The sequence below is a fragment of the Vipera ursinii genome (genome assembly GCF_947247035.1).
Source record: "Vipera ursinii genome assembly, chromosome: 3".
Lineage (NCBI taxonomy): Eukaryota > Metazoa > Chordata > Lepidosauria > Squamata > Viperidae > Vipera > Vipera ursinii.
In genome coordinates this window covers 119,500,753-119,523,754 of record NC_139516.1, presented here as the reverse complement: position 1 = coordinate 119,523,754, position 23,002 = coordinate 119,500,753, and the positions used below count along the sequence as shown (strand labels likewise).

At 38.2% G+C, this 23,002-nt stretch overlaps 1 protein-coding gene across 7 annotated transcripts in view; it reads left to right on the top strand.

The window, feature by feature from the left end:
• Positions 1-23,002, top strand: part of LOC310637781 (ankyrin repeat and KH domain-containing protein 1-like) — a 112,884-nt gene that overhangs the window by 28,109 nt on the left and 61,773 nt on the right. For 4 of the 7 annotated variants that reach the window (XM_083358324.1, XM_083358323.1, XM_083358320.1 and 1 more), the window contains exons 6-14: positions 1,833-2,066; positions 4,591-4,685; positions 6,026-6,263; positions 12,715-12,906; positions 14,292-14,401; positions 15,553-15,640; positions 16,390-16,517; positions 16,690-16,833; positions 17,816-17,930. In XM_083358324.1, the coding sequence (XP_083214450.1) occupies positions 1,833-2,066; positions 4,591-4,685; positions 6,026-6,263; positions 12,715-12,906; positions 14,292-14,401; positions 15,553-15,640; positions 16,390-16,517; positions 16,690-16,833; positions 17,816-17,930 (1,344 nt within the window). The remainder of the gene's footprint in view (positions 1-1,832; positions 2,067-4,590; positions 4,686-6,025; positions 6,264-12,714; positions 12,907-14,291; positions 14,402-15,552; positions 15,641-16,389; positions 16,518-16,689; positions 16,834-17,815; positions 17,931-23,002) is intronic. The other 3 variants (XM_083358326.1, XM_083358325.1, XM_083358321.1) reach the window with 1 other exon arrangement.

Below are 23,002 nucleotides of genomic sequence, written 5' to 3'. Positions count from 1 at the left end.
TTTTTAAGTGTAGAAATGGTCATCGTTTGGTTGGAACTGAGGAATATAGATGTATATTAAAATGCATTAACTGCATTTTAATTTTTCTGCCAATTCAATGAAAGACAGTATATCAATGAAAAAATAGAAAATAATTTCTCAGAACATAGCAAGCTACTTTTTATTATTGGGACATTTAAATAGACTCCATAATTTTTTTCATGTAGAACTTGGAGCAAGATTGCCCTTTGTTTCTAACTAATGTTGGAATACTTCCAGCAACTTAATACCCTTCTAGAAGGTGATTTATTTAAGTTATTGATAGTATTAGAAAGAATCAGCAGGCAAATATACTGTCCTTCATTCTGCATATATATTATTTGCTCTCTCTTGATCTATGTGCAGAAAGAAAAAAATAACAGTATAAAAATATTTTGAGTTTGTACATTATACATATCCCTATTTGTGATTGACTTTGAGTACAATGTTGACTTTGACTAAGAGTCACATTTTCTACATAAGGAAATTTTCTATACGTTTTTCTATAAGAACATTTACAATATTTTTCAATCTCACCTGCATTTGTGTAAACAAAGAATTCACCACTTTATGCCTTCTAACTTGCTAACATTCCTTAATGAAAGGCAGGATTTTCAAAATGTTGGAGCACAACACTTTAGACTCCAAGGTCACAAACAAGAGGGCATTACGTCCTACATTGCCTCCTTCTACAAGTTAATAAAAGTTGAATTAAATTATTTTTTCAGTTATCAAAATGCCATTTTTGTTTGACAGTTTTTTATCATTGAATAAGTCTCCTGTTATCAGTTGCAAGACTTGCCTTTCAAATATCAATAATACCTATAACAGTCAGTTCTATCTGTTGCCAGAATTCTTCTTCATTCCCTCCAATTTACAGACTTATGGAAATGCTAATCTCTAAAGATTCATGTTGTTTGGCCTTGCATCATATTGGTTATGTGCAGGACCCTCTGTTTTGGGAATGAAACTTTCAAAGAATTCTGTAACATTGTGGTTTTTTTCTGGTCCAGAACATATTGATCTGGCTGTCCTGAGTGATCTTTCAGTATGTTCTGAAAGTTCATCCTCCCAATTTGGAAAGAAACCCCAGGATACCTCATCTCACCCCACCTCCCCCCAAAAGAAACCAACCTAGAAACATCGTGTTCTGAAGATCTGTGAAAAAATAGACTTTGTACATTCATAGTTCTATGATTGAAAGGCCTTGTCTGCTTGATCTTTGTATCTCAATTTTTCTGTTTGAAAATTGCTCAACTAGTGTCATAGCATATTTGGCATTGGAAGAAAACTTGTGCAGGTGTAGGCACTGGGTGGGAGACTGGTTATTATGGAATTAATTGTCCAAGATTCTCAAACTTCAGCTTGATTTAATAGCTTGACATCTTTTGAATCTACTTTATCTATGTAGTTGCAAACTACCATTTAGAGCATAACTTTTGGAAATATTATTCCAAAATTGGTTACCATAATGCCACTATAACATTGCTAGTAATTTTATATGTTTTTCTATTTATGATTTTATCGTAAGCTGCCCAGAGTTGCTTTGGACAGCGAGATGGGCAGCATATAAATTTAAAAAATTTAAAAAATAAAGTTTCCAAACATTAGAAGTAAATAAACTCAGGAGTATATTTTGTTAATATTAATGTGGAGAGTACTATCAAACAAGTGGATATAGAATTGTAACCTAAACATAATTTATGGCAATGAAATAATGCAAATGTTGCTAAATATACATGTTTTAAAATTGCAGGTATACAAAATACATTAAAAGTTAAGATATAACTCTTGGGTCTTTCTTTTTCTTTTAGGGAACACTGCACTCACTTATGCCTGTGCTGGGGGATTTGTTGACATTGTCAAAGTCTTGTTGAAAGCAGGAGCAAATATTGAAGATCATAATGAAAATGGACATACTCCCTTAATGGAGGCGGCCAGTGCAGGTCATGTTGAGGTTGCAAGAGTACTTCTGGAATATGGTGCTGGAATCAACACTCACTCTAATGAATTCAAAGAAAGTGCCCTTACACTTGCTTGTTATAAAGGTATGAAATTTTGAAGAACGGTATATATTACAATGATATGGACATGTACATTAATTGAATCTATAACAGATTTCCAACCTTTATAAAGAAACAGCACATTAGGAATTTGGAGAGCCTGTTATTGAACTGCGATGATGAGCACAGTAAAAAAAAACACCTCATCATTTACAAAAAAAGAAATTAGCAGTGTTTCATCTAGGGATACTTTCTACACCGCTATTTATTTAGGTTTTTAAATAATCAAACAGAATTCTGAGCTGCAGCTTATTGTTGTTTATATTTTCTAGGAATGCCAGTAAGTATGTGGAAATCCCAAAAGCATTTTGAGAAATAAAAATCATGAATGACATTATTTTTCATATAAAAATAAAATAATAGTAAAAATGACAAATGACAGGCACCAGGTTAGCGATTCAGGAATTTGTTCAGATGGCATGATTGGATTTTTTTGGCATGGAATTTATTATAGGATATACATAGTCCTGAACATACGTCATAGCACAAACACTTTGCTTGTTTGTTTAATAAGCTGCCCATCTTATGCTTGTGATTCTATGCAGTGCACACATTTAAAAGGACCAAAAATGAAACAATACAATTAAAAACAAAACTATAATAAAAGGAGGGGGGAGTGCATTCTGAACTTAAACACAATTCGACTACTTAATGGACTGCACTTTTCCATAGGATCACCAGGCCCAATGGCGGAAGCATGCTTTTAGGATCCAGAAGACCAGTAGGGTTGACCTCCAGAAATAATACAGCCCTGTTTGGGCTACTTGACAGTATTATGATCAGAAAAGTACCCAAACAAGTAATAGCATCAGTTACCTCTGTTCCTGGAGGAAACTGATTATCTTGACCCGTACCAATCGGGCTTCAGGCCCGGGTACAGCACAGAGACGGCATTGGTCATGCTGATGAATGATCTCTGGCGGGCTCGGGACAGGGATTGTTCCTCTGTCCTAGTGCTATTAGATCTCTCGGCGGCTTTTGATACCATCGACCATGGTATCCTGCTGCGACGTCTCAGGGGGTTGGGAGTGGGGGCACTGTTTTACGTGGTTCTCCTACCTCTTGGGCCGTTCGCAGTCGGTGTTGACGGGAGGGCAGAGGTCCGCCCCGAGGTCTCTTGTTTGTGGAGTTCCTCAGGGGTCGGTCTTCTCTCCCCTCCTGTTCAATATGTATATGAAGCTGCTGGGTGAGATCATTCGTGGTTTGGGGGTGGGGTATCATCAGTACGCTGATGATACCCAACTTTTTCTTTCCACCCCAAACCAACTCAGTGATGCCCTTGACGTGATGTCCCGTTGCCTGGAGGCGGTTCGGGTTTGGATGGGTAGAAACAGGCTCCGACTCAATCCTGCCAAGACTGAGTGGCTGTGCGTACTGGCATCTTGAGTGAATCATTCTATTCCATCTTTAATGATGGGGGGGTGAGGTGTTACCCCCCGTCGATAGGGCTCGCAACTTGGGTGTCCTCCAGGACTTGCGGCTCAGTCTTGAAGATCATGTAGGAGCCGTGACCAGGGGGGCTTTTGCCCAGGTCCACCTGGTGCTCCAGTTGCAGCCCTATCTGGACCGAGATGCCTTGCGCACAGTCACTCATGCGCTCGTGACTTCCCGGTTAGACAACTGCAACGCTCTCTACATGGGGCTGCCCTTGAGGACCACTCGGAGGCTTTAGCTGGTGCAAAATGCAGCTGCACGAGTTGTGATGGGGGCTTCCCGATACTCCCATGTAATACCTCTGCTCCGCGAGCTGCATTGGCTTCCGGTTGCCCTCCGGGTGAGATTCAATGTGCTAGTGATGACCTATAAAGCCCTAAATGGCTTGGGTCCGGGATATCTGAGAGAACACCTGCTGCCGGCATCAAGTTCCCTTCGTCCTGTGCGCTCCCACAGGGAGGGCCTTCTCAGGGTGCTGCCGGCAAAGGATTGCCGGCGGGCAACACCCAGGGGGAGGGCCTTCTCTATGGGCGTGCCTGCCCTTTGGAACCAGTTACCCGTAGAGCTCAGGACTGCCCCTGATTTTCGTTCGTTCCGCCGGGACCTGAAGACCTGGCTCTTTGAGCTTTCCAGCCAGGACTGAGAATTTTTAATTTTAACTTATTGTAATTGGGTTTTTAAAATCAGAGTTATAGGGGGTTTAGATTTCTAATCAACGATAATTTAATATATTTTAATTGTTATTAACTTTTTGTATTGTAATGTTAATTGCCTTGTGAACCGCCCTGGGTCCTACGGGAGAAGGGCGGTATATAAGTTCAATAAATAATAATAATAATAGTTTAATATTCATTAAGAAGACTGTAGTTAGGAAATCATTTCATGTAACGTGTTTTATAACACAGAATGCCTCTATCATGCTACTACTGATAAGCACTTTTCAGGATTCATTGTGGAAAATATCTTCAAGGATTTGGTTCAAATTAGAAAATAGCAAAATTCATGCAAAATGTTTATAAGACATTATATCCTACAGCTAATGATTCATTTGTTTTTTTTATTTTCCATTTTGAAGGTCACTTAGATATGGTTCGTTTTTTGCTTGAAGCAGGAGCTGACCAAGAGCACAAAACAGATGAGATGCACACTGCTTTAATGGAGGCTTGTATGGTAAATCTCCAATGAAACAAATTTATTTTGTTGATCTATTCTCTATCTCTTCCTCTCTGCCCCCCACCCAAGAAGATCTGATCAGAAAAGATGTTATGCAGGATAATTCTTCCGAATTGTTCATTTATCACATATGTTTAGATTTAAATGTATTATCTTTCGTATTGGAGCCATGGTGGTGCAGTGGTTAGCAGTCAGTATTGCAGGCTAATTCAACTCTCAGTCAGGAGTTTGACTCAACCTTCCATCCTTCCGAGGTTGGTAAAATGAGGACCCAGATTGTTGGTGGCAGTATGCTGACTCTGAAACTGCTCAGAGAAGGCTGTAAAGCACTATGAAGCTATTCCTATTTTTCTGAGAATGATATATACATGAAAAGCTTATGCAGGCTGTCACACAATAAACAGTGATTTTCAGGCACAGTGAATAGGATTGTTCTTACTTGCAAGGCTGTGAACACATCTTCCTGTTCCAAGAGAATGAAAAGAAACGGCATAAATGTAACAACTTCAATCCAGCATTTACTGTATGAAAGTTGAAACTTAAGTTCTCCTTTCTCCCTTCCAATCAATAGATGGGATATGGGGTTGAAGAATGTCCAATATCATCAAAGGACAAATCAGAGAATTTTACTTTAAGAAAAACACTCCTCAAACTTTGACCTCCTGGATACCAAGCCCATGAGGTGGCATGAAGGGATCCAGATATTGGCTACATCAGAAGAAATCTATATTTGGGGGGGGGGATTGTCCTTAGGGACAGTCATAGCTTCTGGAGCACAGGGATGGGAGAGAATGGAAAAAATAGAAGAAATTGTATTTCTGTATTTGAGGATTTTTTTAAATGGAAAATTTAGCTTATGAAACAATTCTAAATACTCTTTAAAATAGTTAACGTAAAAACATTGATCTATATTTTTAAATTATGCAATAGTGTTTTTCTTTACTCATAAAAATTAATAAATGTATGATTATTAACTAAATATGATTTCTTTGTTGTGGAGGGTTGGTTTTGTTTTTATTTGTTTTCCAGAAATGTTACTTCTTGAATAGTTCCTGATACGTTTCTGGCACATTGTGAATGCCTAGGTTGCCATCTAGGCAGGGAGGTTAGGGAGGTTATTGCAGAATGTCATAGGAAAAAAGAAGTAAAATGTTTTGTTTCTGTTGCTAAGTCTTAAATTTTCATTAAAGACCCGTGCAAAAATACATTACTGTTTTACTGGAGAAGTAGTTCACAAATTGTGTTTGCAATTATGATTGAGTATAGTCTTTTTTCATTCAGATGATATAGAACAGTTCCTTGGAAGGTTATTTATGTCATTTAATTTTTTTTAATAGGATGGGCATGTAGAAGTAGCTCGTCTATTGCTTGACAGTGGTGCTCAAGTGAACATGCCTGCTGATTCATTTGAATCTCCACTAACACTTGCTGCTTGTGGTGGTCATGTGGAATTAGCAGCTCTGTTGATAGAAAGAGGAGCAAATCTTGAGGAAGTTAATGATGAAGGGTATACGCCATTGATGGAAGCTGCAAGGGAAGGTCATGAGGAGATGGTGGCTCTATTACTAGCACAAGGTAAGAGAAGATGACCTCAGGTATAGTTAATATTTTTTCTGGATCTCATTTTCAGTTTTTTAAGAAGAAATATAGCTATATTTTTGTTGCTAATACTGTATGGAAGATACTTGCTCCACTTGAAATATAATTTGCATGATATTTTAAAATTTTCTTTTATCAATTTACAAATAACTTAAGGTGGCGAACATAATATTCCTTCCTAAATTTTCCAATGCCATTAGTATGTGTGTGAGTGTAAAATTACAACAATGCATAGTCTGAATCCAACTATAGGTAGTATAGTAGTACTGGAATACAGGTAGAACTGAATAAGCTATTTGCATGGACAGTTATTTGAGATTGATTCATTTTGTTAATTATAGTTAAGCTTAACCAATGAGTCTGATAAATTCAAGCTGACAGCAATGTTACTGTGATTTAATTTCTAAGCTGTTCAAACTTCCACCAATAATATTAACTTATAAATACTGTCAACCCTATCTTTCTATGGCCATGGGTTTTCTTATCCTTTTTGGAGAGGGAGGCAAAAGCCAGGAAGGTAACCCTTAAGTATGGCAGTCGCCAGCTGGGGTGGAAGTGAGAGATGGAGAGGTCACTCAGCCTCAGCGAGGAGGAGGATGAGAGAACAGCCTGATCTGACCACTTCCTGAAGCAAGCCATCAACCTGATGGTGGAAGCTTTTAAGTCCCTAAAAGAGGAGGAGGAAGACCCATGCCAGGGCTTGATAGCCGCGAGGATGGTGGAAGAGGAGTACTGGGAGAGCAAGTTGGCAAACCCAGGCCCCTCTACCAGCACGTCAGAGGCTATGGAAGCCATGGCAGCGGCTGCCACCCCAGCACAAGCCATCCCAGCCAGGGGAGACGGGCACTGGGCCAGGCAGAGGAGAACACACCATCCTGGCCAAAAATTCCCACCCTTGGCAGTGAAATACGACAGGACGCTTCAACAGCTGAGGATTTTCCTAGCCTGTTTTCTGAACTACATGGAGGAATATGGCCGAGATATCCCCAGCGGCAACGCATGGGTGAGGATCGTGACCATGGCCCTGGAGGGAGCAGCCGCTAGGTGGATGGTGACCCTACACAACACCGACGCTCCTGAGCTGCGGAACGTCAACCACTTCATAGCTGCTCTGAGGAGGAGGTTCAAGGATCCTTTAGCTGACTGGAAGGCTAGGGAACGCATCAAAACAGTGAAGCAAGGTCGTTGCCCGGTAGCCTTGTATATGGAGGAGTTTAGAGACCTGGCAAGCCGACTCAACTGGCTGGAGAATGTCCTAGTAGGCCATTTCAAAGATGGGCTGAACGACCTATACCATGCCTGTATTCCTAGAGGAGATCTAGACTGACTCCATGACTGGTATATCCTAGCTGAAGAAGCTGAGATCTACCAAGCCCGAAGGCGTGATTTCTGAGGAGAACCTGGAGACGCTCCCTCTCTGGAAAATGAAGTGCAGCGAGGCCACCCCCCACAACGCCACGCTCAAACGGCTTGCTTCAAGTGCATTATGAAGGGGCACTGAGCTGCGGAATGCCGCTCAACTCCCTTGCGAAAACCTGATCGAGCCAGTGGAGGGAAGACTCCGCATTGACCCAAAGAGACGCCATGAAGAGTGCTGAGGTCGTCAAGATCCAACCCTATGGAATCCCACGGGAAGGAACTCCGGCTCCAGCTGGAAAACCACCCGAATCCTCTGACAGTGACTCGGAAGATGAATCCACAGAGACTATGACTTTTATAGTGACCCCGGCATGGAATGGCCCCTAATCTTGCAGATGACGTGGTTGAGGAAGTGGAACCCAAGGGTGGACTGGAGGACTGGAAAGTTGAGGTTCCCACAGCAAAAGCCTGCCACCTAGGGAGGAGGTAGAAAGACACAGAGAAAAGGGACCCCAGAGGTAGTAGTAGTGGTGAAGGATCGGGGGTTGGAAGCAGTACCCGAGGAATATTGTGATCTAGCTGAGGTGTTCAGCGAAGAGCAATCCAACGAACTACCTCCCCCCAATCAGCCCACAGACTGCGCCATTGAAATCCTACCAGGGGCCAAATTACCTAAGCCAAAAATGTATTCGATGACACCCAAGGAACTAGAACAGACATGTCAAACTCGTGACCTCACATGACATCGTGCGACATATCAGAGCTTTTTCTCCATTGACGGCAATGGGGTGGGCATGGTTTTCTGCTGACGCGTCTGACCCACAGGCCAGAAGTTTGACACCCCTGCACTAGAACTGCAGAAATTCATACAACTGGCAAGACCGAAAATGGCGGCTCCACTTTTATTCCAGGAGAAGAAAGACTGGTCTCTTTGCCTCTGCGTGGATTACAGGTCCTTAAACCCAGTGAGCGAAAACAATATCTACCCTCTGCCATTAATGAAGGATATGCTGGCCCATCTGGCAAAGGGGAAAATATTCTCAAAATTAGACCTAAGGGAGGCGTATTACCGGGTTAGGATTAAAAAAGGGGACGAATGGAAGACGGCATTTAACGGCCCCATGTGCTGCTTCCAGTTTAGAGTATTCCTGTTTGAACTACAGGGAGCACCAGCAGTCTTCATGCAACTGATTAATGAAGTCCTTCAAGAACATCTCTACAAGGGGGTCCTTGTCTACCTGGATGACATCTTAATTTTCACCGAGACGAGGAGCATATAAAACTAGTCAGGGCGGTGCTGAATAAATTGCAGGTCGCTCAACTCTACGCCAAGCTGTCAAAGTGAAAATTCCATAAAGAAAAGATTAACTATTTAGGATACAGCATAACTCATAATGGGATAGAAATGGACCCAGAGAAAATCAGCAGTGCTGGAATGGGCACTGCCACGCACGAGGAAACAATTATAAAGTTTCCTGGGGTTCGCTAATTTCTACTGTCAATTCATCCCCTTTTTTGCCCAGATCGTGCTTCCCATTACAAATTTGCTAAAAACGAGAGCGGAGGAAAAACCAAAACCTAGCCAACCACTAAAACGGACCATGGAATGTCAAACCACATTCGAAAAGCTGAAAAGACTTTTCGCAGCTGAGCCTGTCCTGAAACACCCAGATACAAAGAAGCCTTTTGTCATACAAACAGATGCGAGCGATGTAGCAGTAGGTGCAGTCCTGCATCAGGAATACCAAGAGTACAAACTGCAGCCTTGTACATATACATCCAGAAAACTCACAGAGATGGAACTGAGGTGGGCAGTGTGGAAGCCTATGCAGTATGCTGGGCCCTCCTCATATCCCCTTCCAGGTATAGACTGACCACAAGAACCTTGAAGCCTTAAAAACCCCAAGAAAATTGTCACCAAAACAAGCGAGGTGGTCTCAACATTTCCACCAATTCAACTTCACCATCAAATACTTACCTGGGGGAAAGAATTTCTTAGTGGACATTTTGTCAAGGTTGCCACAGTATAACAGTCCCAAACAGAAGTAGTAGATTCCTTCATGCCATCTAAAAAATTAGTGGCCCCAGTAACCACACGGTTGCAAGCAAAGAAACCAAAACCCCTGGAGTTTAGACAGGCTGTGGAAACAGATGAATGGTTCCTGAGTCACAAAAATTTCTGCTTGATGAATGATGGGTTGCCTTAGGTGGGAAAACTATATGTGCCCAAAGCCCAGAGACTGAAGTTTATGCAACTATGTCACAACTCAAAGATGGCTGGACATTTTGAGTTTGTAAAAGCACTCCATATAGTAAAGAGGCAATTTTGGTGGCCGTTCATAAAGAAAGACATTGAAAGCTATGAGGCTAGCTGCCCCATCTGTGCAGTAACAAAACGGAGACAGGGCAGAATACTGGGACTATTACAGGTGGTAGCAAGTCCATCAGCATCTTGGCGGGAAATTTCCATGGACTTTATAGTGGAGTTGCCAGGGAGTGCAGGGAACATGGTCATTTGGGTGTTAACTGACCTTTTCTCTAATCAGATGCATTTCATTCTGTGCTCTAGCCAAGATGTTTGTACAACATATCTACCGATTACATGGGGTTCCGCAATGCATAATCTCAGACAGGGAGGTGCAATTCACTTCAGAGTTCTGGAGGGCATTTTTGGACCTCCTGGGGACTGCCCAGGACCTGTCATCTAGTCATCATCTGCAAGCAAATGATGGAACAGAACATTTGAACCCAGTACTGGAACACTACTTAAGATGTTTTATTAATTATCAACAAGAAATTGGACCGATCTACTTCCTTTCGCAGAAGTGGCTTACAACAATGCCGTTTACTCCAGCACCGGCTACACCCCATTCCAAGCAGCAACAGGACAAGGTTTCAACCCAATGCCTGAACGTCCAGTCAACGAACCCACCATCCCCTCCCTAAAGAGTGGATCACACAAGTTTAAAATACATGGCCACTAATGAGAAAAGCATTAGACGAGATTAGGGAAGCATAAAAAGTGCAAGCAGATAAGAAGTGGGTTGAACCTAAGCGATTTAAAGTGGGAGAGAAAGTATACTTGTCCACAAAATACTTAAAATCATTGCAGCCATCAAAGAAACTGGGACCAAAATTTATAGGACCGTTCCTCATAAAAAAAATCATCAACCCGGTAACCATAGAATTAGACCTTCCAAAAACATTGAGACGAAGTTCACCCGGTCTTCAATTGTAGCCTGCTTAAACGTGAGTTGAACTCACCTCTAAGGCCAGCTGCGGTTCTTCCTCCCCCACCTATTATGGTAGAGGGAGAACAGCATTTTTATATCAGAGAAATCCTAGATTCCAGGAAACATCATGGGTCCACCCAATACCTGATAGCCTGAAAGAATCTTCCCTCTTCTCAAAATGAGTGGGTCCATAAATGACATGTCAGAGCCCCTAGCTTATTAAAAATGTTCCACTGCTAGTACCCCGACAAACCTGACTGATCTAGTTGTGATTTTCTCTCCCTATTGTTGATTTATGGATCTCTCATTTTTTTAAGGGGGGCAGTATGTCAGAACCCTATCTATCGGCATGGGTTTTCTCATCCTTTTCGGGTTCTGCCATACTCTGGGGAGGGAGGGAAAAGCTTGGGGCGCTGATGTGTATTTCCTTTGCTTTATTTCCTGCTCTGTCCCCTTCGATGTTTCTCTAACGGTGTGAGAATGGAATGTGCCTCTGGCCATCTGCCTTATCTCCAGTCGCAGAAGAAATGGTGCAGACACCCTACAGCCTTGGAAGCGGCGCCTTATCATTCTGTTCCCATGGTGCTTTCACAGCTGTGGATTGGCCTGTTTGAACTGTCCAGATGGACAGTTGGGGTGGGGTTACTATGGACACTGATTCGCATGGGAAACCCTCAGATCCTGCCTTCTATTCCTGCTGTCAACATCTTCCAATAAAAGTTCCTTTTGAAATGATGCCGTTTCAAGAGTTCTGCTTTCTTGGGAGTACTGATTGAGGCGGGTCCTTACAAATACTTTTTATTTGTAGTTTGAAGCCTAATACCTTATCGCAGTGCCATCCGAAAGCTTGAATTAAAATGGCAATTAACTTTGCACAGAGATAAGAGATAGTCAGATATGAGGGCAAAGACATTTGTGTGGCAACAGTTTCTATATAAATGTGGGCTAGAAAAAGTAAATACAGAAGGAAGAACATCGGAACTCATTCAGTTGAAATGGAAATGCACCAGAAACCTATGCACTTCTGATTAAATTGTGTATACCATTCTTGCTTTTCGTGCCTTCCTTACACTGAATGGATGTCTGATCAGTGCTGCATGCACTGTTCTGTTTGAAGGAATTATGGGTTAGCAAAAGAGAAGAGTCTCTAGAGGGTTCTTTGCTTTGGTAACTGAGTTTTTAAGGATGGTAAGGCAATTGGCACCTAGGTTGATGATAACAATTTAAAATAGAGAGATGCTTGTGGGCTGGATGTGGCCTGCCATTTGAAGTTATCTGTGTTGTAGTCCCAAAGAGAAATATATTCACCTTGCCCACTGTGGTCCTAAAAAATGAAGGGCAGTCACCTCAACATCGACAGGGCAACAAGTCCTTTATCTGTTTGTTTTTTTAAAATTAAAATTGTGTTTCCCATTTCCCTATAAAGTGACCTTTAGCTATGATTAACGAGTGTGAGCTCTGAGGTGGAGAAGGAAGGGGAAATTGCATCAGTGGTCACTCTTATTGCACAAGTCGATTGAGGGGTTGGAACCAAGCAAAAGTCAGCAACCCACCTCCACCCAGGTTCCCCCTTCATAATCTCTGCATGCCCCTTTCCCTCCTTCTACCTGAAAAATGGAGCAGGAGGAGGTAGCAGTCTCTGGCAGTATATCTCTGACTCCTGCTTTAAGATTAAAAACTTCTCTGGTATACCTCCTTGTTTAAAACATTATACACATAGACAAACTACACAGCCTAATTAATACTTATAGCCCCTGCTAAAGAAATAAAGAAATGGAATGCAAGTGTTTTTATTAATTATTTTTAATAATTATATAATTATTGTTGTTTCATAGGTGCTAATATAAATGCACAGACAGAAGAGACACAGGAAACAGCTCTAACTTTGGCATGCTGTGGAGGATTTTCAGAAGTAGCTGATTTTCTCATTAAGGCAGGAGCTGACATAGAACTTGGTTGTTCTACACCTTTGATGGAAGCAGCACAAGAGGGCCACTTAGAGCTGGTGAAATACTTACTAGCAGCAGGTATGTTTGTAGGTACAATTCAAAGTCTTAAGGAACAATGACTTTAAGGCCTGGTTCAGTTTTATGGTTAGCACTATTACTGGCATATATCCATAACAGGGCATGAGATGGGCAGCACACAAATCAGATAAAACAGTAAAATTAAATAGTAGCTGTCCTATTATGGAAGTAAGAATTTGGGCTTGATTAAATCAACTGGTGGCAGCAACAACAGTATATAAATTTTTTTGGCTTGAAATTACTTCAGGATTGCACAGTAAAACTACTGAAGAATTGGATTAGGATCTATTGATGGGGAGTGGTGAAAATTTAAGTGATTGTGGACATTTTCATCTTAAGGTTTTTATTTTTCTTTAATCTTACCCTTTAAAAATGCCAAATAAAAGATCTGCTCTGTGGAAAGGACTCTTTGAATTCAAAAGGGACACTCACTTAACAATGCTTTACCGATGGCCTACAAAAAAGTCAGTTATGGCCTTAAATTAGAACTTAAGAGTGTCACCCCATTCCCATGATCCTGTGGTCACAATTTGGGCACTTGGCATCTGGCTAGTATTTATAATCCATTGTAGCATCCTGCAGTCATGTGATCACAATTTGCAACTCTTGCCAGTTTCTGGCAAAAAAATGCCATTGGTTAAACTGGATTCACACTTACGACCACATGATTAGACTTACAATCTCACAGCCCAACTTACGATCATGGTAAAAATTGTTGTAAAATTGTGTATGGTCACTGATGACTCAATTGTATGACTGCAATGACTTGAAATAAATTCCAGTCCAAATTGTGATTGTAAATCAAGGATTACCTCTATGTATAATCAAGTTGTTTTCAACCAGGTAAACTGGTACAGCACCATAAAAGCTTTTCATCCAAGTAATACTTGTGAAGAATACTTTTCCAAGAAAAGCAATACACAATGGATGAATTGGAACAAAATGTTACAAGGGTGCTTAGATAAACTAATATTGAATAACTTTTCCTTTGGTCTTGACAGTTTTCCAGTATAACAACAAATATTTTTATTAGATCATAGCATTTATAAAGATCACCACTGGAAAGTATTTCTGTTTTCGTATCTGCTTAATGTTTCCAAAGTTTTTCTGGTAATTTTTATTCTACAATAATACTTAGTGGGATTGAGAAATCATACATATATAATACAAGAACATTCACTAGTAATGTTTAATATGCAGTCTGCTATTAGTGATAGCCTAAAAATGTTTTTATAATCTGACAAATGGGGTTTTTTTTTCCAAGTGGAACTTCTTATGTGTATCTGAATCATTTTAGTACATTCTAGATGAAAACATATTGCCAAGCATTTTTTTATTTATAGTTCCTAAATACATTCTCATAGCAGTTTATTGATTTTCATCAGGTGCTAATGTCCATGCTACAACTGCAACAGGAGACACAGCTTTGACTTATGCCTGTGAAAATGGACATACTGATGTTGCAGATGTTCTACTTCAAGCTGGTGCAGATTTAGTAAGATTTTAACATGTCTTTAAAATATTTTCAGTTAGTTTAATTCCTTGCTGTTGCTCACATTTTTTTGCAGAATAGATGCGGTGTAAATTACATTGTTATCTAGAAGAGCAAATGTAATATAACCATAGATTAGCAACCTATATTTTGCGGTGGCTTAATTTATCCCACAATATTCCACCAAATATTTTATCATTTTGTAATCATTGCATCAATTTTCAGAATAGTATTGCTTTAGTCATGTGCTATTTATAGGGTGTTTTTTTCATTTTCTCATGCTTTGCATAAAAAGATGAACAGCACATCTTTTATTGACTAAAGTGCTGTCTTGTTCCACCTCTTATCCATGTATAGATAAATCCACTTTCCCTTGATGTTACTTTGTTTGTCGGTGTAGATTCAACAATAGTTAAGATTCAATCAAGATAGCAGTGTTCTCTGTACTTGATACCATCAAGTGGCTCAGGACAAGAATACACACACACACACACACACACACACACACACACATATAGATAGATAGATAGATAGATAGATAGATAGATAGATAGATAGATAGATAGATATAGATATATATAGATATATAGGGATTGGAAGGCTTCCCTTTTGCTTCTTGATGCTATCTTTTCTTCTGTTTCCAAATACTTGGAAATAAGTTTTTGCTAGGTCAGTTTCTTTGAAAACACTTGAAACAAAATGAAACATTGAGATGACAGCTGAGGAAATCTGAATGCAACATGTACTTCAAGAAGACTCAGATTATTATTGGTCTTACTGGGTTCGAGGCATAAAATAGATAAATAAGGATTATTTGTCCAATTGTAGCTTTTCTTCCTTCTTCTAAAATTTGCTTCTCCACAAACCTAGCTTTAAGATTATTGTCCTATTTAAAAGATGTCTCCTGGATAGAGTAGACAGTTTCCTTTTGTCTGTTGAAAAATGAAAAATTAGGAATTTTCCCTAGAAAAGAAGTTCTGTCATGAACCAATGTTTACATACACCATTGTGTTGAATTAAGTCTTTTGTTTAGAATGAGACTTTCTATGGCAGAATTAAGTGATTAAAACAGTAAATATTTTAAGCACATAGTGGGATGCAATAATGTTTGTTAGTCTGGTTATACTTTTTCATTTTTTTTAAAAAAAAAACAGGAACATGAATCTGAAGGTGGAAGGACACCATTAATGAAGGCTGCAAGAGCTGGTCATCTATGCACTGTACAATTTCTTATTAGTAAAGGTTAGTAGCAATATGAACTGAGGGATTGCTTAACATATTTAAAGTTTGTAAATTTTTATTTATTATATTTAAAGATGAGGTTACTGTCTCATTTTGGTGTTTATTTGAAATAAGTTTAATTTGCTATTTCGTGAATGTTATTTGATTATATTAAACTGCGCTTCCTTAGTATTTCTCTTAACAAATCAGTAACACATAGTCTTACAATCACTGTATATAAATGTAGTATGCAATTGAAAGAAAGTACTTCCCTAAGGCAATAGATTAGCTGAATGCATATTATTACAGGAGTTTCCATAAGTGAGAAAATCTAACAGTTTTGTAATTGGAAATAATTGTTCCAAAATGCCCACCTAGATTAAACCTAGAAAGAAGCCATTTCTAATCTGGTAATTATACAACAACTTTGCTCTCTCCTAAACAGCTCTGAAAACACTTCAGAGTCAGAGGAATTTACTGAATTAGGTCAACTAAGGTGCCAAAATCAGAAAGTGATTTATTTTAAAAAAAAATTCAAAAAAGAAGACATATGTAAAACTAACAAAAATTTTCCCACTAAAATGTTATTTCAAAATCAATTCCTTCCTTCCTTCCTTCCTTCCTTCCTTCCTTCCTTCCTTCCTTCCTTCCTTCCTTCCTTCAGTAATGATTTCCTGTAAACAAAATAGTTTTGAATCTGAATGCTAATTAGAGATTACATGCACTAATTATTAATTAGAACTTTCATTTAATTGTATCTTCTGTCATAGGTGCCAATGTTAATCGGGCTACAGCTAATAACGATCATACAGTGGTATCATTGGCATGCGCTGGCGGCCATCTTGCTGTTGTTGAGCTACTACTAGCTCATGGTGCCGATCCCACTCATCGTCTTAAGGTATTCCAAGTAACTCAGTTTATTATTAAATTTATTAAAGATTATTAATTGTCTAGGTAAAGAATCCTAAAATATTTTAATTATACCACTGATTTGATAATATATTGAGAACCTGATGCTACAGTCTTCAATACTACTTATTTTATATTTTCTTCTCAAATTTATATCTTAGGATGGCTCAACTATGCTCATTGAAGCTGCCAAGGGTGGTCACACAAATGTTGTTTCCTACTTATTGGATTACCCAAATAATGTTCTGTCGGTTCCAACTACAGACATGACACAACTTACACCACCATCTCAGGATCAGTCTCAGGTCAGTTTTTAACTTTGTCAGTTGAAAACAGCTTTTCCCCTTTACAGATTGAGATTAATAAAAGTATACATTTAAGTAAAAAAAATCAATTAAATAAATTGAACTCGGTTAATTCCTGGATATTTCCTGCAATTTCTTATATCTATTGACTGGAAAGAATTTGAGCCAGGGTACTGTATATGCATCTGCATATTTTCTTTAAAATCTGTATTTTAACTATAGGCCAACACAGAAGCAAAAGTAGAATAGGTATGTAAATATAAAAATGCAAATGGAATACAAAAAAATACATTATATATGTATTAAATCATAAATCCCAATTTAGCACAGTTCAGTTTTGAACAGGATTGAACAGACAAAATCTATATGCTATTTTATGCACCCATAAGACTTTTTATGAATATATAGAATCCAGTTTCACTATAATGAACTTTCAAATACTCAATGCTCCTTTCCCCAAAATTTTTATATATATATACTTATATTAAAATAAAAGATTTGGACATATCCATGCTTTGGCAATCAAACAGGAATAAAATATATTGACTTAATCTAAAATATATTGACTTAATCTTCACTTTGTATTTAGGATTGTGATGGCCATCTTCATTTTATTTAAGTTATCATTTTATATAACAATGATTGTTTGTACTCTCCCTCCCCAGTTGATAGAAACATACAAAGCATTTTAATGCTACTTCACAATTTCCTTTTAAAAACCCTATTTCTCTCACAGTATGTTAGGCATTGTGTTATAAGAAATAATGAATGAGAAAAAATATAGAGATAGCTTATACAAACATAAATGGAACAACTTTTATGACAGAAGTGAAGTGATGGAATGATTTTAGTCTAACAGCTAAAGAGTTACATGAATAATACAAGTAAACACAGAACTTTAAGGCAGATTAAGATTGTTCTAAACATGTTGGAATAATGTATAGATTACAATTTAACATTGACATCTTGGTTTTCTCTTGAGTTGATTTTACAGGTTCCACGTGTACCAATGCATGCACTTGCCATGGTTGTACCTCCCCAGGAACCCGACAGAGCTCCTCAAGAAAATCCCCCTCCACTTTTGACTCTCCCAAAAGGTTAGTAAATTATCTTTCTTACAATTTATGGCATGTTAGCATTCTGATTTGGGCATTTAAGGGTTGAATGTACGTCTGTTTGAATCTACACTATATCTTAACCATTAATAATAGAATGTATTGAAAACATAACGGCAGGATCCATACTTTATACTAGCTAGGGACATTGGTAAATTAATCTATATTTCACTGAATAGATTTAGATTTTAGAGGATTTACGGGTTTGTTTAAAGAATTTGTTCTACCCTCTATAATGATCAAAATAATCCAGTATACATCAAATGAAGTGTATTAATAAAAAAGTGAAGTGAAATCTGCGATCTGGTATGATACATAAAATCACTTTCTACAACAGTAAATTAAACTAGAATGTTTAACATGAATAAACAAAATGTGATGCAATGTGCAAATATGGGTTTAAGAGTACAGGACAAATAGTGAATAGATAGGGTTGAATAATCTGGAAGTATATTTTAAGCATTTTAAGTAAAAGCTGTTAATAAAATATGGAAAAATTCTCTTTATAATTTAAATTCATATAATGTTTTTCTTAAATATTTGGCCAAAATAGCCATACCCCTGTGTATTCTATGCTTGAATTCTGCAATCATTTTTTCAAAGAAAAAATATATTTGGATTATGCAAACCCAGCATATTTCAGTTATTTATTAAATCAGTTTTATATGCTTTTTCCTATTGTAATACGAATACAAATTGGGAGGGGGGACATTACTTAATTACTTGAGTATTTGCATTAATAACAATCACATGGACTCTGAGTGGGCAGTTGTAATAAATTAATAACAAGAATATTTAGCTTTAGAAACATGAGTAGGTACTACTCATAATCCTAAATACTACTTTTTTACGTGAGTTCTAGAAATCTAATGAAAATTAGTGAAGAAATATGATCTTTCCTAAAATGGAAATAATGCAACCAGTGCATACCCTATTCTGTATGTAAATTTATAACTCACACACCATCTGATGTTGTTGCCAATCTGCAGATTAGTTTGGGCCTACAGGAGCGATTAATATTGAAAGAGCAGTGGTTTAAGAAGATTAAATGAGCTTCCTGCTTGACTTCTATTTCAATCACTATGCTGCTGAATTTTTAAAAAAAAATCATTCTAGCAGATTGTGTTAATAATTTGGACAAATGAGGACTGTTCATTCACTATTGATTACCTGCAGCATTGATACATAGTACTATATAAAGCACTGCAATGACATGTAAAGTCACATGAGCACTTACCTGCTGCATCTTAAAGCATCTATGGGCAAACATGCATTTGGTTTAAGGAGGTCCAGGCAAGTGTTATATTTATATTACCACATGCTGCACAACTCCCCCCCCCTTTCAGATCTTAAGTGCTGCATAAGGTCTCTAATTCAGGAAATAAGTGGCTGAGTTTGACTTCCAGAGTCTGGTATACTTTCCATTTTAAAGATAATGACATTTGTAATTCAGTATATCTGAAGAGCAACAAGCTGGGAAAGTTTGATTAAAGAAATTAATACTCTTACAGTTGATAGCAGTCCCTATATCTGAAGGTCATTTATGTTTTATTTAAGCAAAATTCTTCCCACTTGGCCCTACCCTGTATGTAATAAGTATATTGGCTGGCATTAATGTTTGATAATAAAATTTAAGCCAAGGTTTCCATTTTCATTGAGAGTATTAAAAAAAACACTTAACACTTCAAAAAATATACAAACAAATATAAAAATAACAGGAAAAAGGAATAAAAAAGAACATCCACTTCTACGTGGCTTAGATTTCCACAGGGTAGAGGGTTTTGTTTGATTTATTATGGGTAAATGACCCATAAATATATTCTTTGGGGGAGATAATAGGCTTTCAAATTTGATTTTAAATATTTGGTTTTAAGCAGATACATTCTTATATTTCTGTAGTTAATAACAGTGTCAATATATTTTATATCCCCCCTCATCTCATTAGTAAGGTAAAGGCTAGCAACCAGGCAATCCACTAAAAAATTGCCCAAGGGAATTATTTTAAAAAAACATTCAAAATTTCTTTAGCTAGCAATGGAATGCATGTTTTATGGATTTTTTTAGCATTTTAATTTGTCTGCTTTTAATAGGATTTGTTGTTCCACTATTTTTGGCTATATACCACCCAGAATCAATTAAGAGATGGACAGCCATTGGAATTTGATAAATAAATCGTAGTTAAACACAGATTTTCAACATCTGCTTACACGAACAGCCACAAATCTGTGTTCCTGAAAAGAAGCAAGGATAGCAGTGGCAAATAAACCCACTTCTTTGCCTGTTGTCTTGATTCTTTTGCCTAATGCATCTGGCAGTGCACAATTTTATATTTGGAAGACTGCTAAAAGTTCAAACAGCAGGCAAAACAATATAATTTTTGCATTTGGTTGTCTGAAAACTCAACAGCATAGCAGCTGTATGGACAATGCACTGGAGCAATGCTCATTTATTTTGAAATCTGCCTGAAAAGAACAGCCTGTCTCAGAACATTCAAAGATGACATATTACTGCTAGTTTTTTTCTTATGCCCATAATGGTTTCTAATCTCTGGAATATGATTAATCATCCTCCATGCATTTCCATTTCCTCAGTTAGTTACAGTGTGCAGTCAATTGTTGCACAGATGAAATCTTTGTGTATCATTTTATTAAGTTTATTTTCTAAACTTTCAGTGCTTGGAGAAGTTTAAAAAACAAAACCCAGTTGCAGATATTAGAACATTGGAAAAGACATGAAATTAAATACCCAGTTTTGAGTGCTTTGTTCTTAGCTTAAAATTGTTAAAATTATTGTTTTGAAGAGAGAACATTTCATTCTTACTTAACATTAGTAGCCTATTGAAATTGTATTAGATACTTCTATAAATAAAGGGTACAGAGAAGAGCAACCAAGATGATTAGGGGGCTGGAGGCTAAAACATATAGGGAACGGTTGCTGGATTTGGGTATGTGTAGTTTAATGAAGAGAAGGGTGAGGGGTGACATGATAGCAGTGTTCCAATATCTCAGGGGCTACCACAAAGAAGAGGGAGTCAAGCTATTCTCCAAAGCACCTGAAAGCAGGACAAGAAGCAACGGATGGAAACTAGTCAAGGAGAGAAGCAATCTAGAACTAAGGAGAAACTTCCTGACAGTTGGAACAATTAACCAGTGGAACAACCTGCCTCCAGAGGTGGTGAATGCTCCAACACTGGAGGCTTTTAAGAAGAGACTGGACAGCCATTTACCTGAAATGGTATAGGGTTTCCTGCCTCAGCAGGGGGTTGGACTAGATGACCTCCAAGGTCCCTTCCAACTTTATATTATTATTATTATTATTAAAAACATAGATCTTCACTTGCAAGCATTGAGAAAGCTTATTTGTGTGTGTATTAAGTTCACAGCAGGTGGCCCTGCCTAATTGAGTATGGCTAATCTTGGATAAAGCTAGACTTGTATCTGCGTTGCACAAAGATGTATTCATTGTTCTCTGTATCTACTCAGAGAATTCCCTTGTGCTAACTTTGATTAATCCAAATGGATAGAGATCAAGAGAGTCTATGGTCCTTGTTCTCAAACCTACTAAACTGAAAGTGATTCCATGCAATTAGAATGGCTCACTGAAAACTTAGTATGCACTGCTTTAAAATAGTGCCCATATCATCAAGAAAATAGCAATAACAGAAGGGACCTTGGAGATCTTCTAGTCCGGCCCCTTGCTCAAGGCAGGAAACCCTATACCAGGGGTAGGCAACCTCGACTTTTTTATGACTCATGGACTTCAACTCCCAGAATTCCTGAGTTAGCTGATTCAGGAATTCTGGGAGTTGAAGTCCATGAGTCATAAAAGAGCCGAGGTTGCCTACCCCTGCCCTATACGGTTTCAGACATACGGTTGTCCAGTCTCTTCTTAAAAACTTTAAAATGCCTCTAAATTATGTCATATCAGTTGCTGAGTATCCTGAGATCAAGATGCAGAGCAGAGCATAAGCTTTTGACCATTCTGAAGAGTTTATTTATTTATTTATTGAATTTTTATACCACCCTTCTCCCAAAGGACTCAGGGTGGTGTACAGGGCAATAAATATTAAAAACGAAGTACAAAAGTTAAAAAACAAATATTATGCCTGATATAAACAGTAATTAAAACCATGTTAAAAACCCAGCCCTTAACCCATCAAACCAGGCCGGATTGCTCAAATAAATAAGTTTTTAGATTCCGCCGGAAGGAGCGAAGGTCGGGGGCCATCTGGAGCTCGACCGGCAAGCGGTTCCACAGGTCTGGCGCAGCCACAGAGAACGCCCTCCCCCTAGGGGCCACCAATCGACATTCTTTGATCGGAGGCACCATGAGGAGGCCCTCTCTGTGGGAGCGCACTGGACGGAGGGAGGTTGACGCTGGCCGCAGGTGTTGCCGTAGGTAATCCGGACCCATGCCATGTAGGGCTTTGTAAGTCATTACCAATTCTGCTGAACAACAACTGAGAAAGCAGTGGAGGTCATAGAAGAAGCTACCTTTGTGATATTTAGTGCCATATGAATGGGTCGACTGCATAGACATATGTCTGATGAATCATTTGCATTCCCCATCAGAACTCGTCAGAAAACCAGCCTGATATGGTATTTGCTAACTGGTTGCCTAGTAAGAAGTCAAAATGCAATTTTTGCAATGAATTGTAAAAAATTTGCAGTTTTTTAATTAGTGCTAATTCTATTCTCATAATATAAAGATATAATGCTTAATAAGATTTGTAATACAAGAAATAATTTGCTTAGACTACTAATGGGGAGTTTGACTATATGTTTTTGCTCTCTGAATTAGAATACAGGATAGCAGAATCTTAAAACAAAAATGTCTAATTATAATGCAATCTTAAACATAACCATTGTTGGAAACAGGAACTAATAAAATACGTTGATAGACTCAAAATCATTTTTTGTTAAGTGATTAAAGCATGAGAGGAATTGATAACTAGGACCCTTAACATTTAATTAATTTTTCTGGTGCCAACTATGGTATATTCAAAAATGATGATCAGTTATGTAATAGAAATATTTAATATACCTCTAACAGAA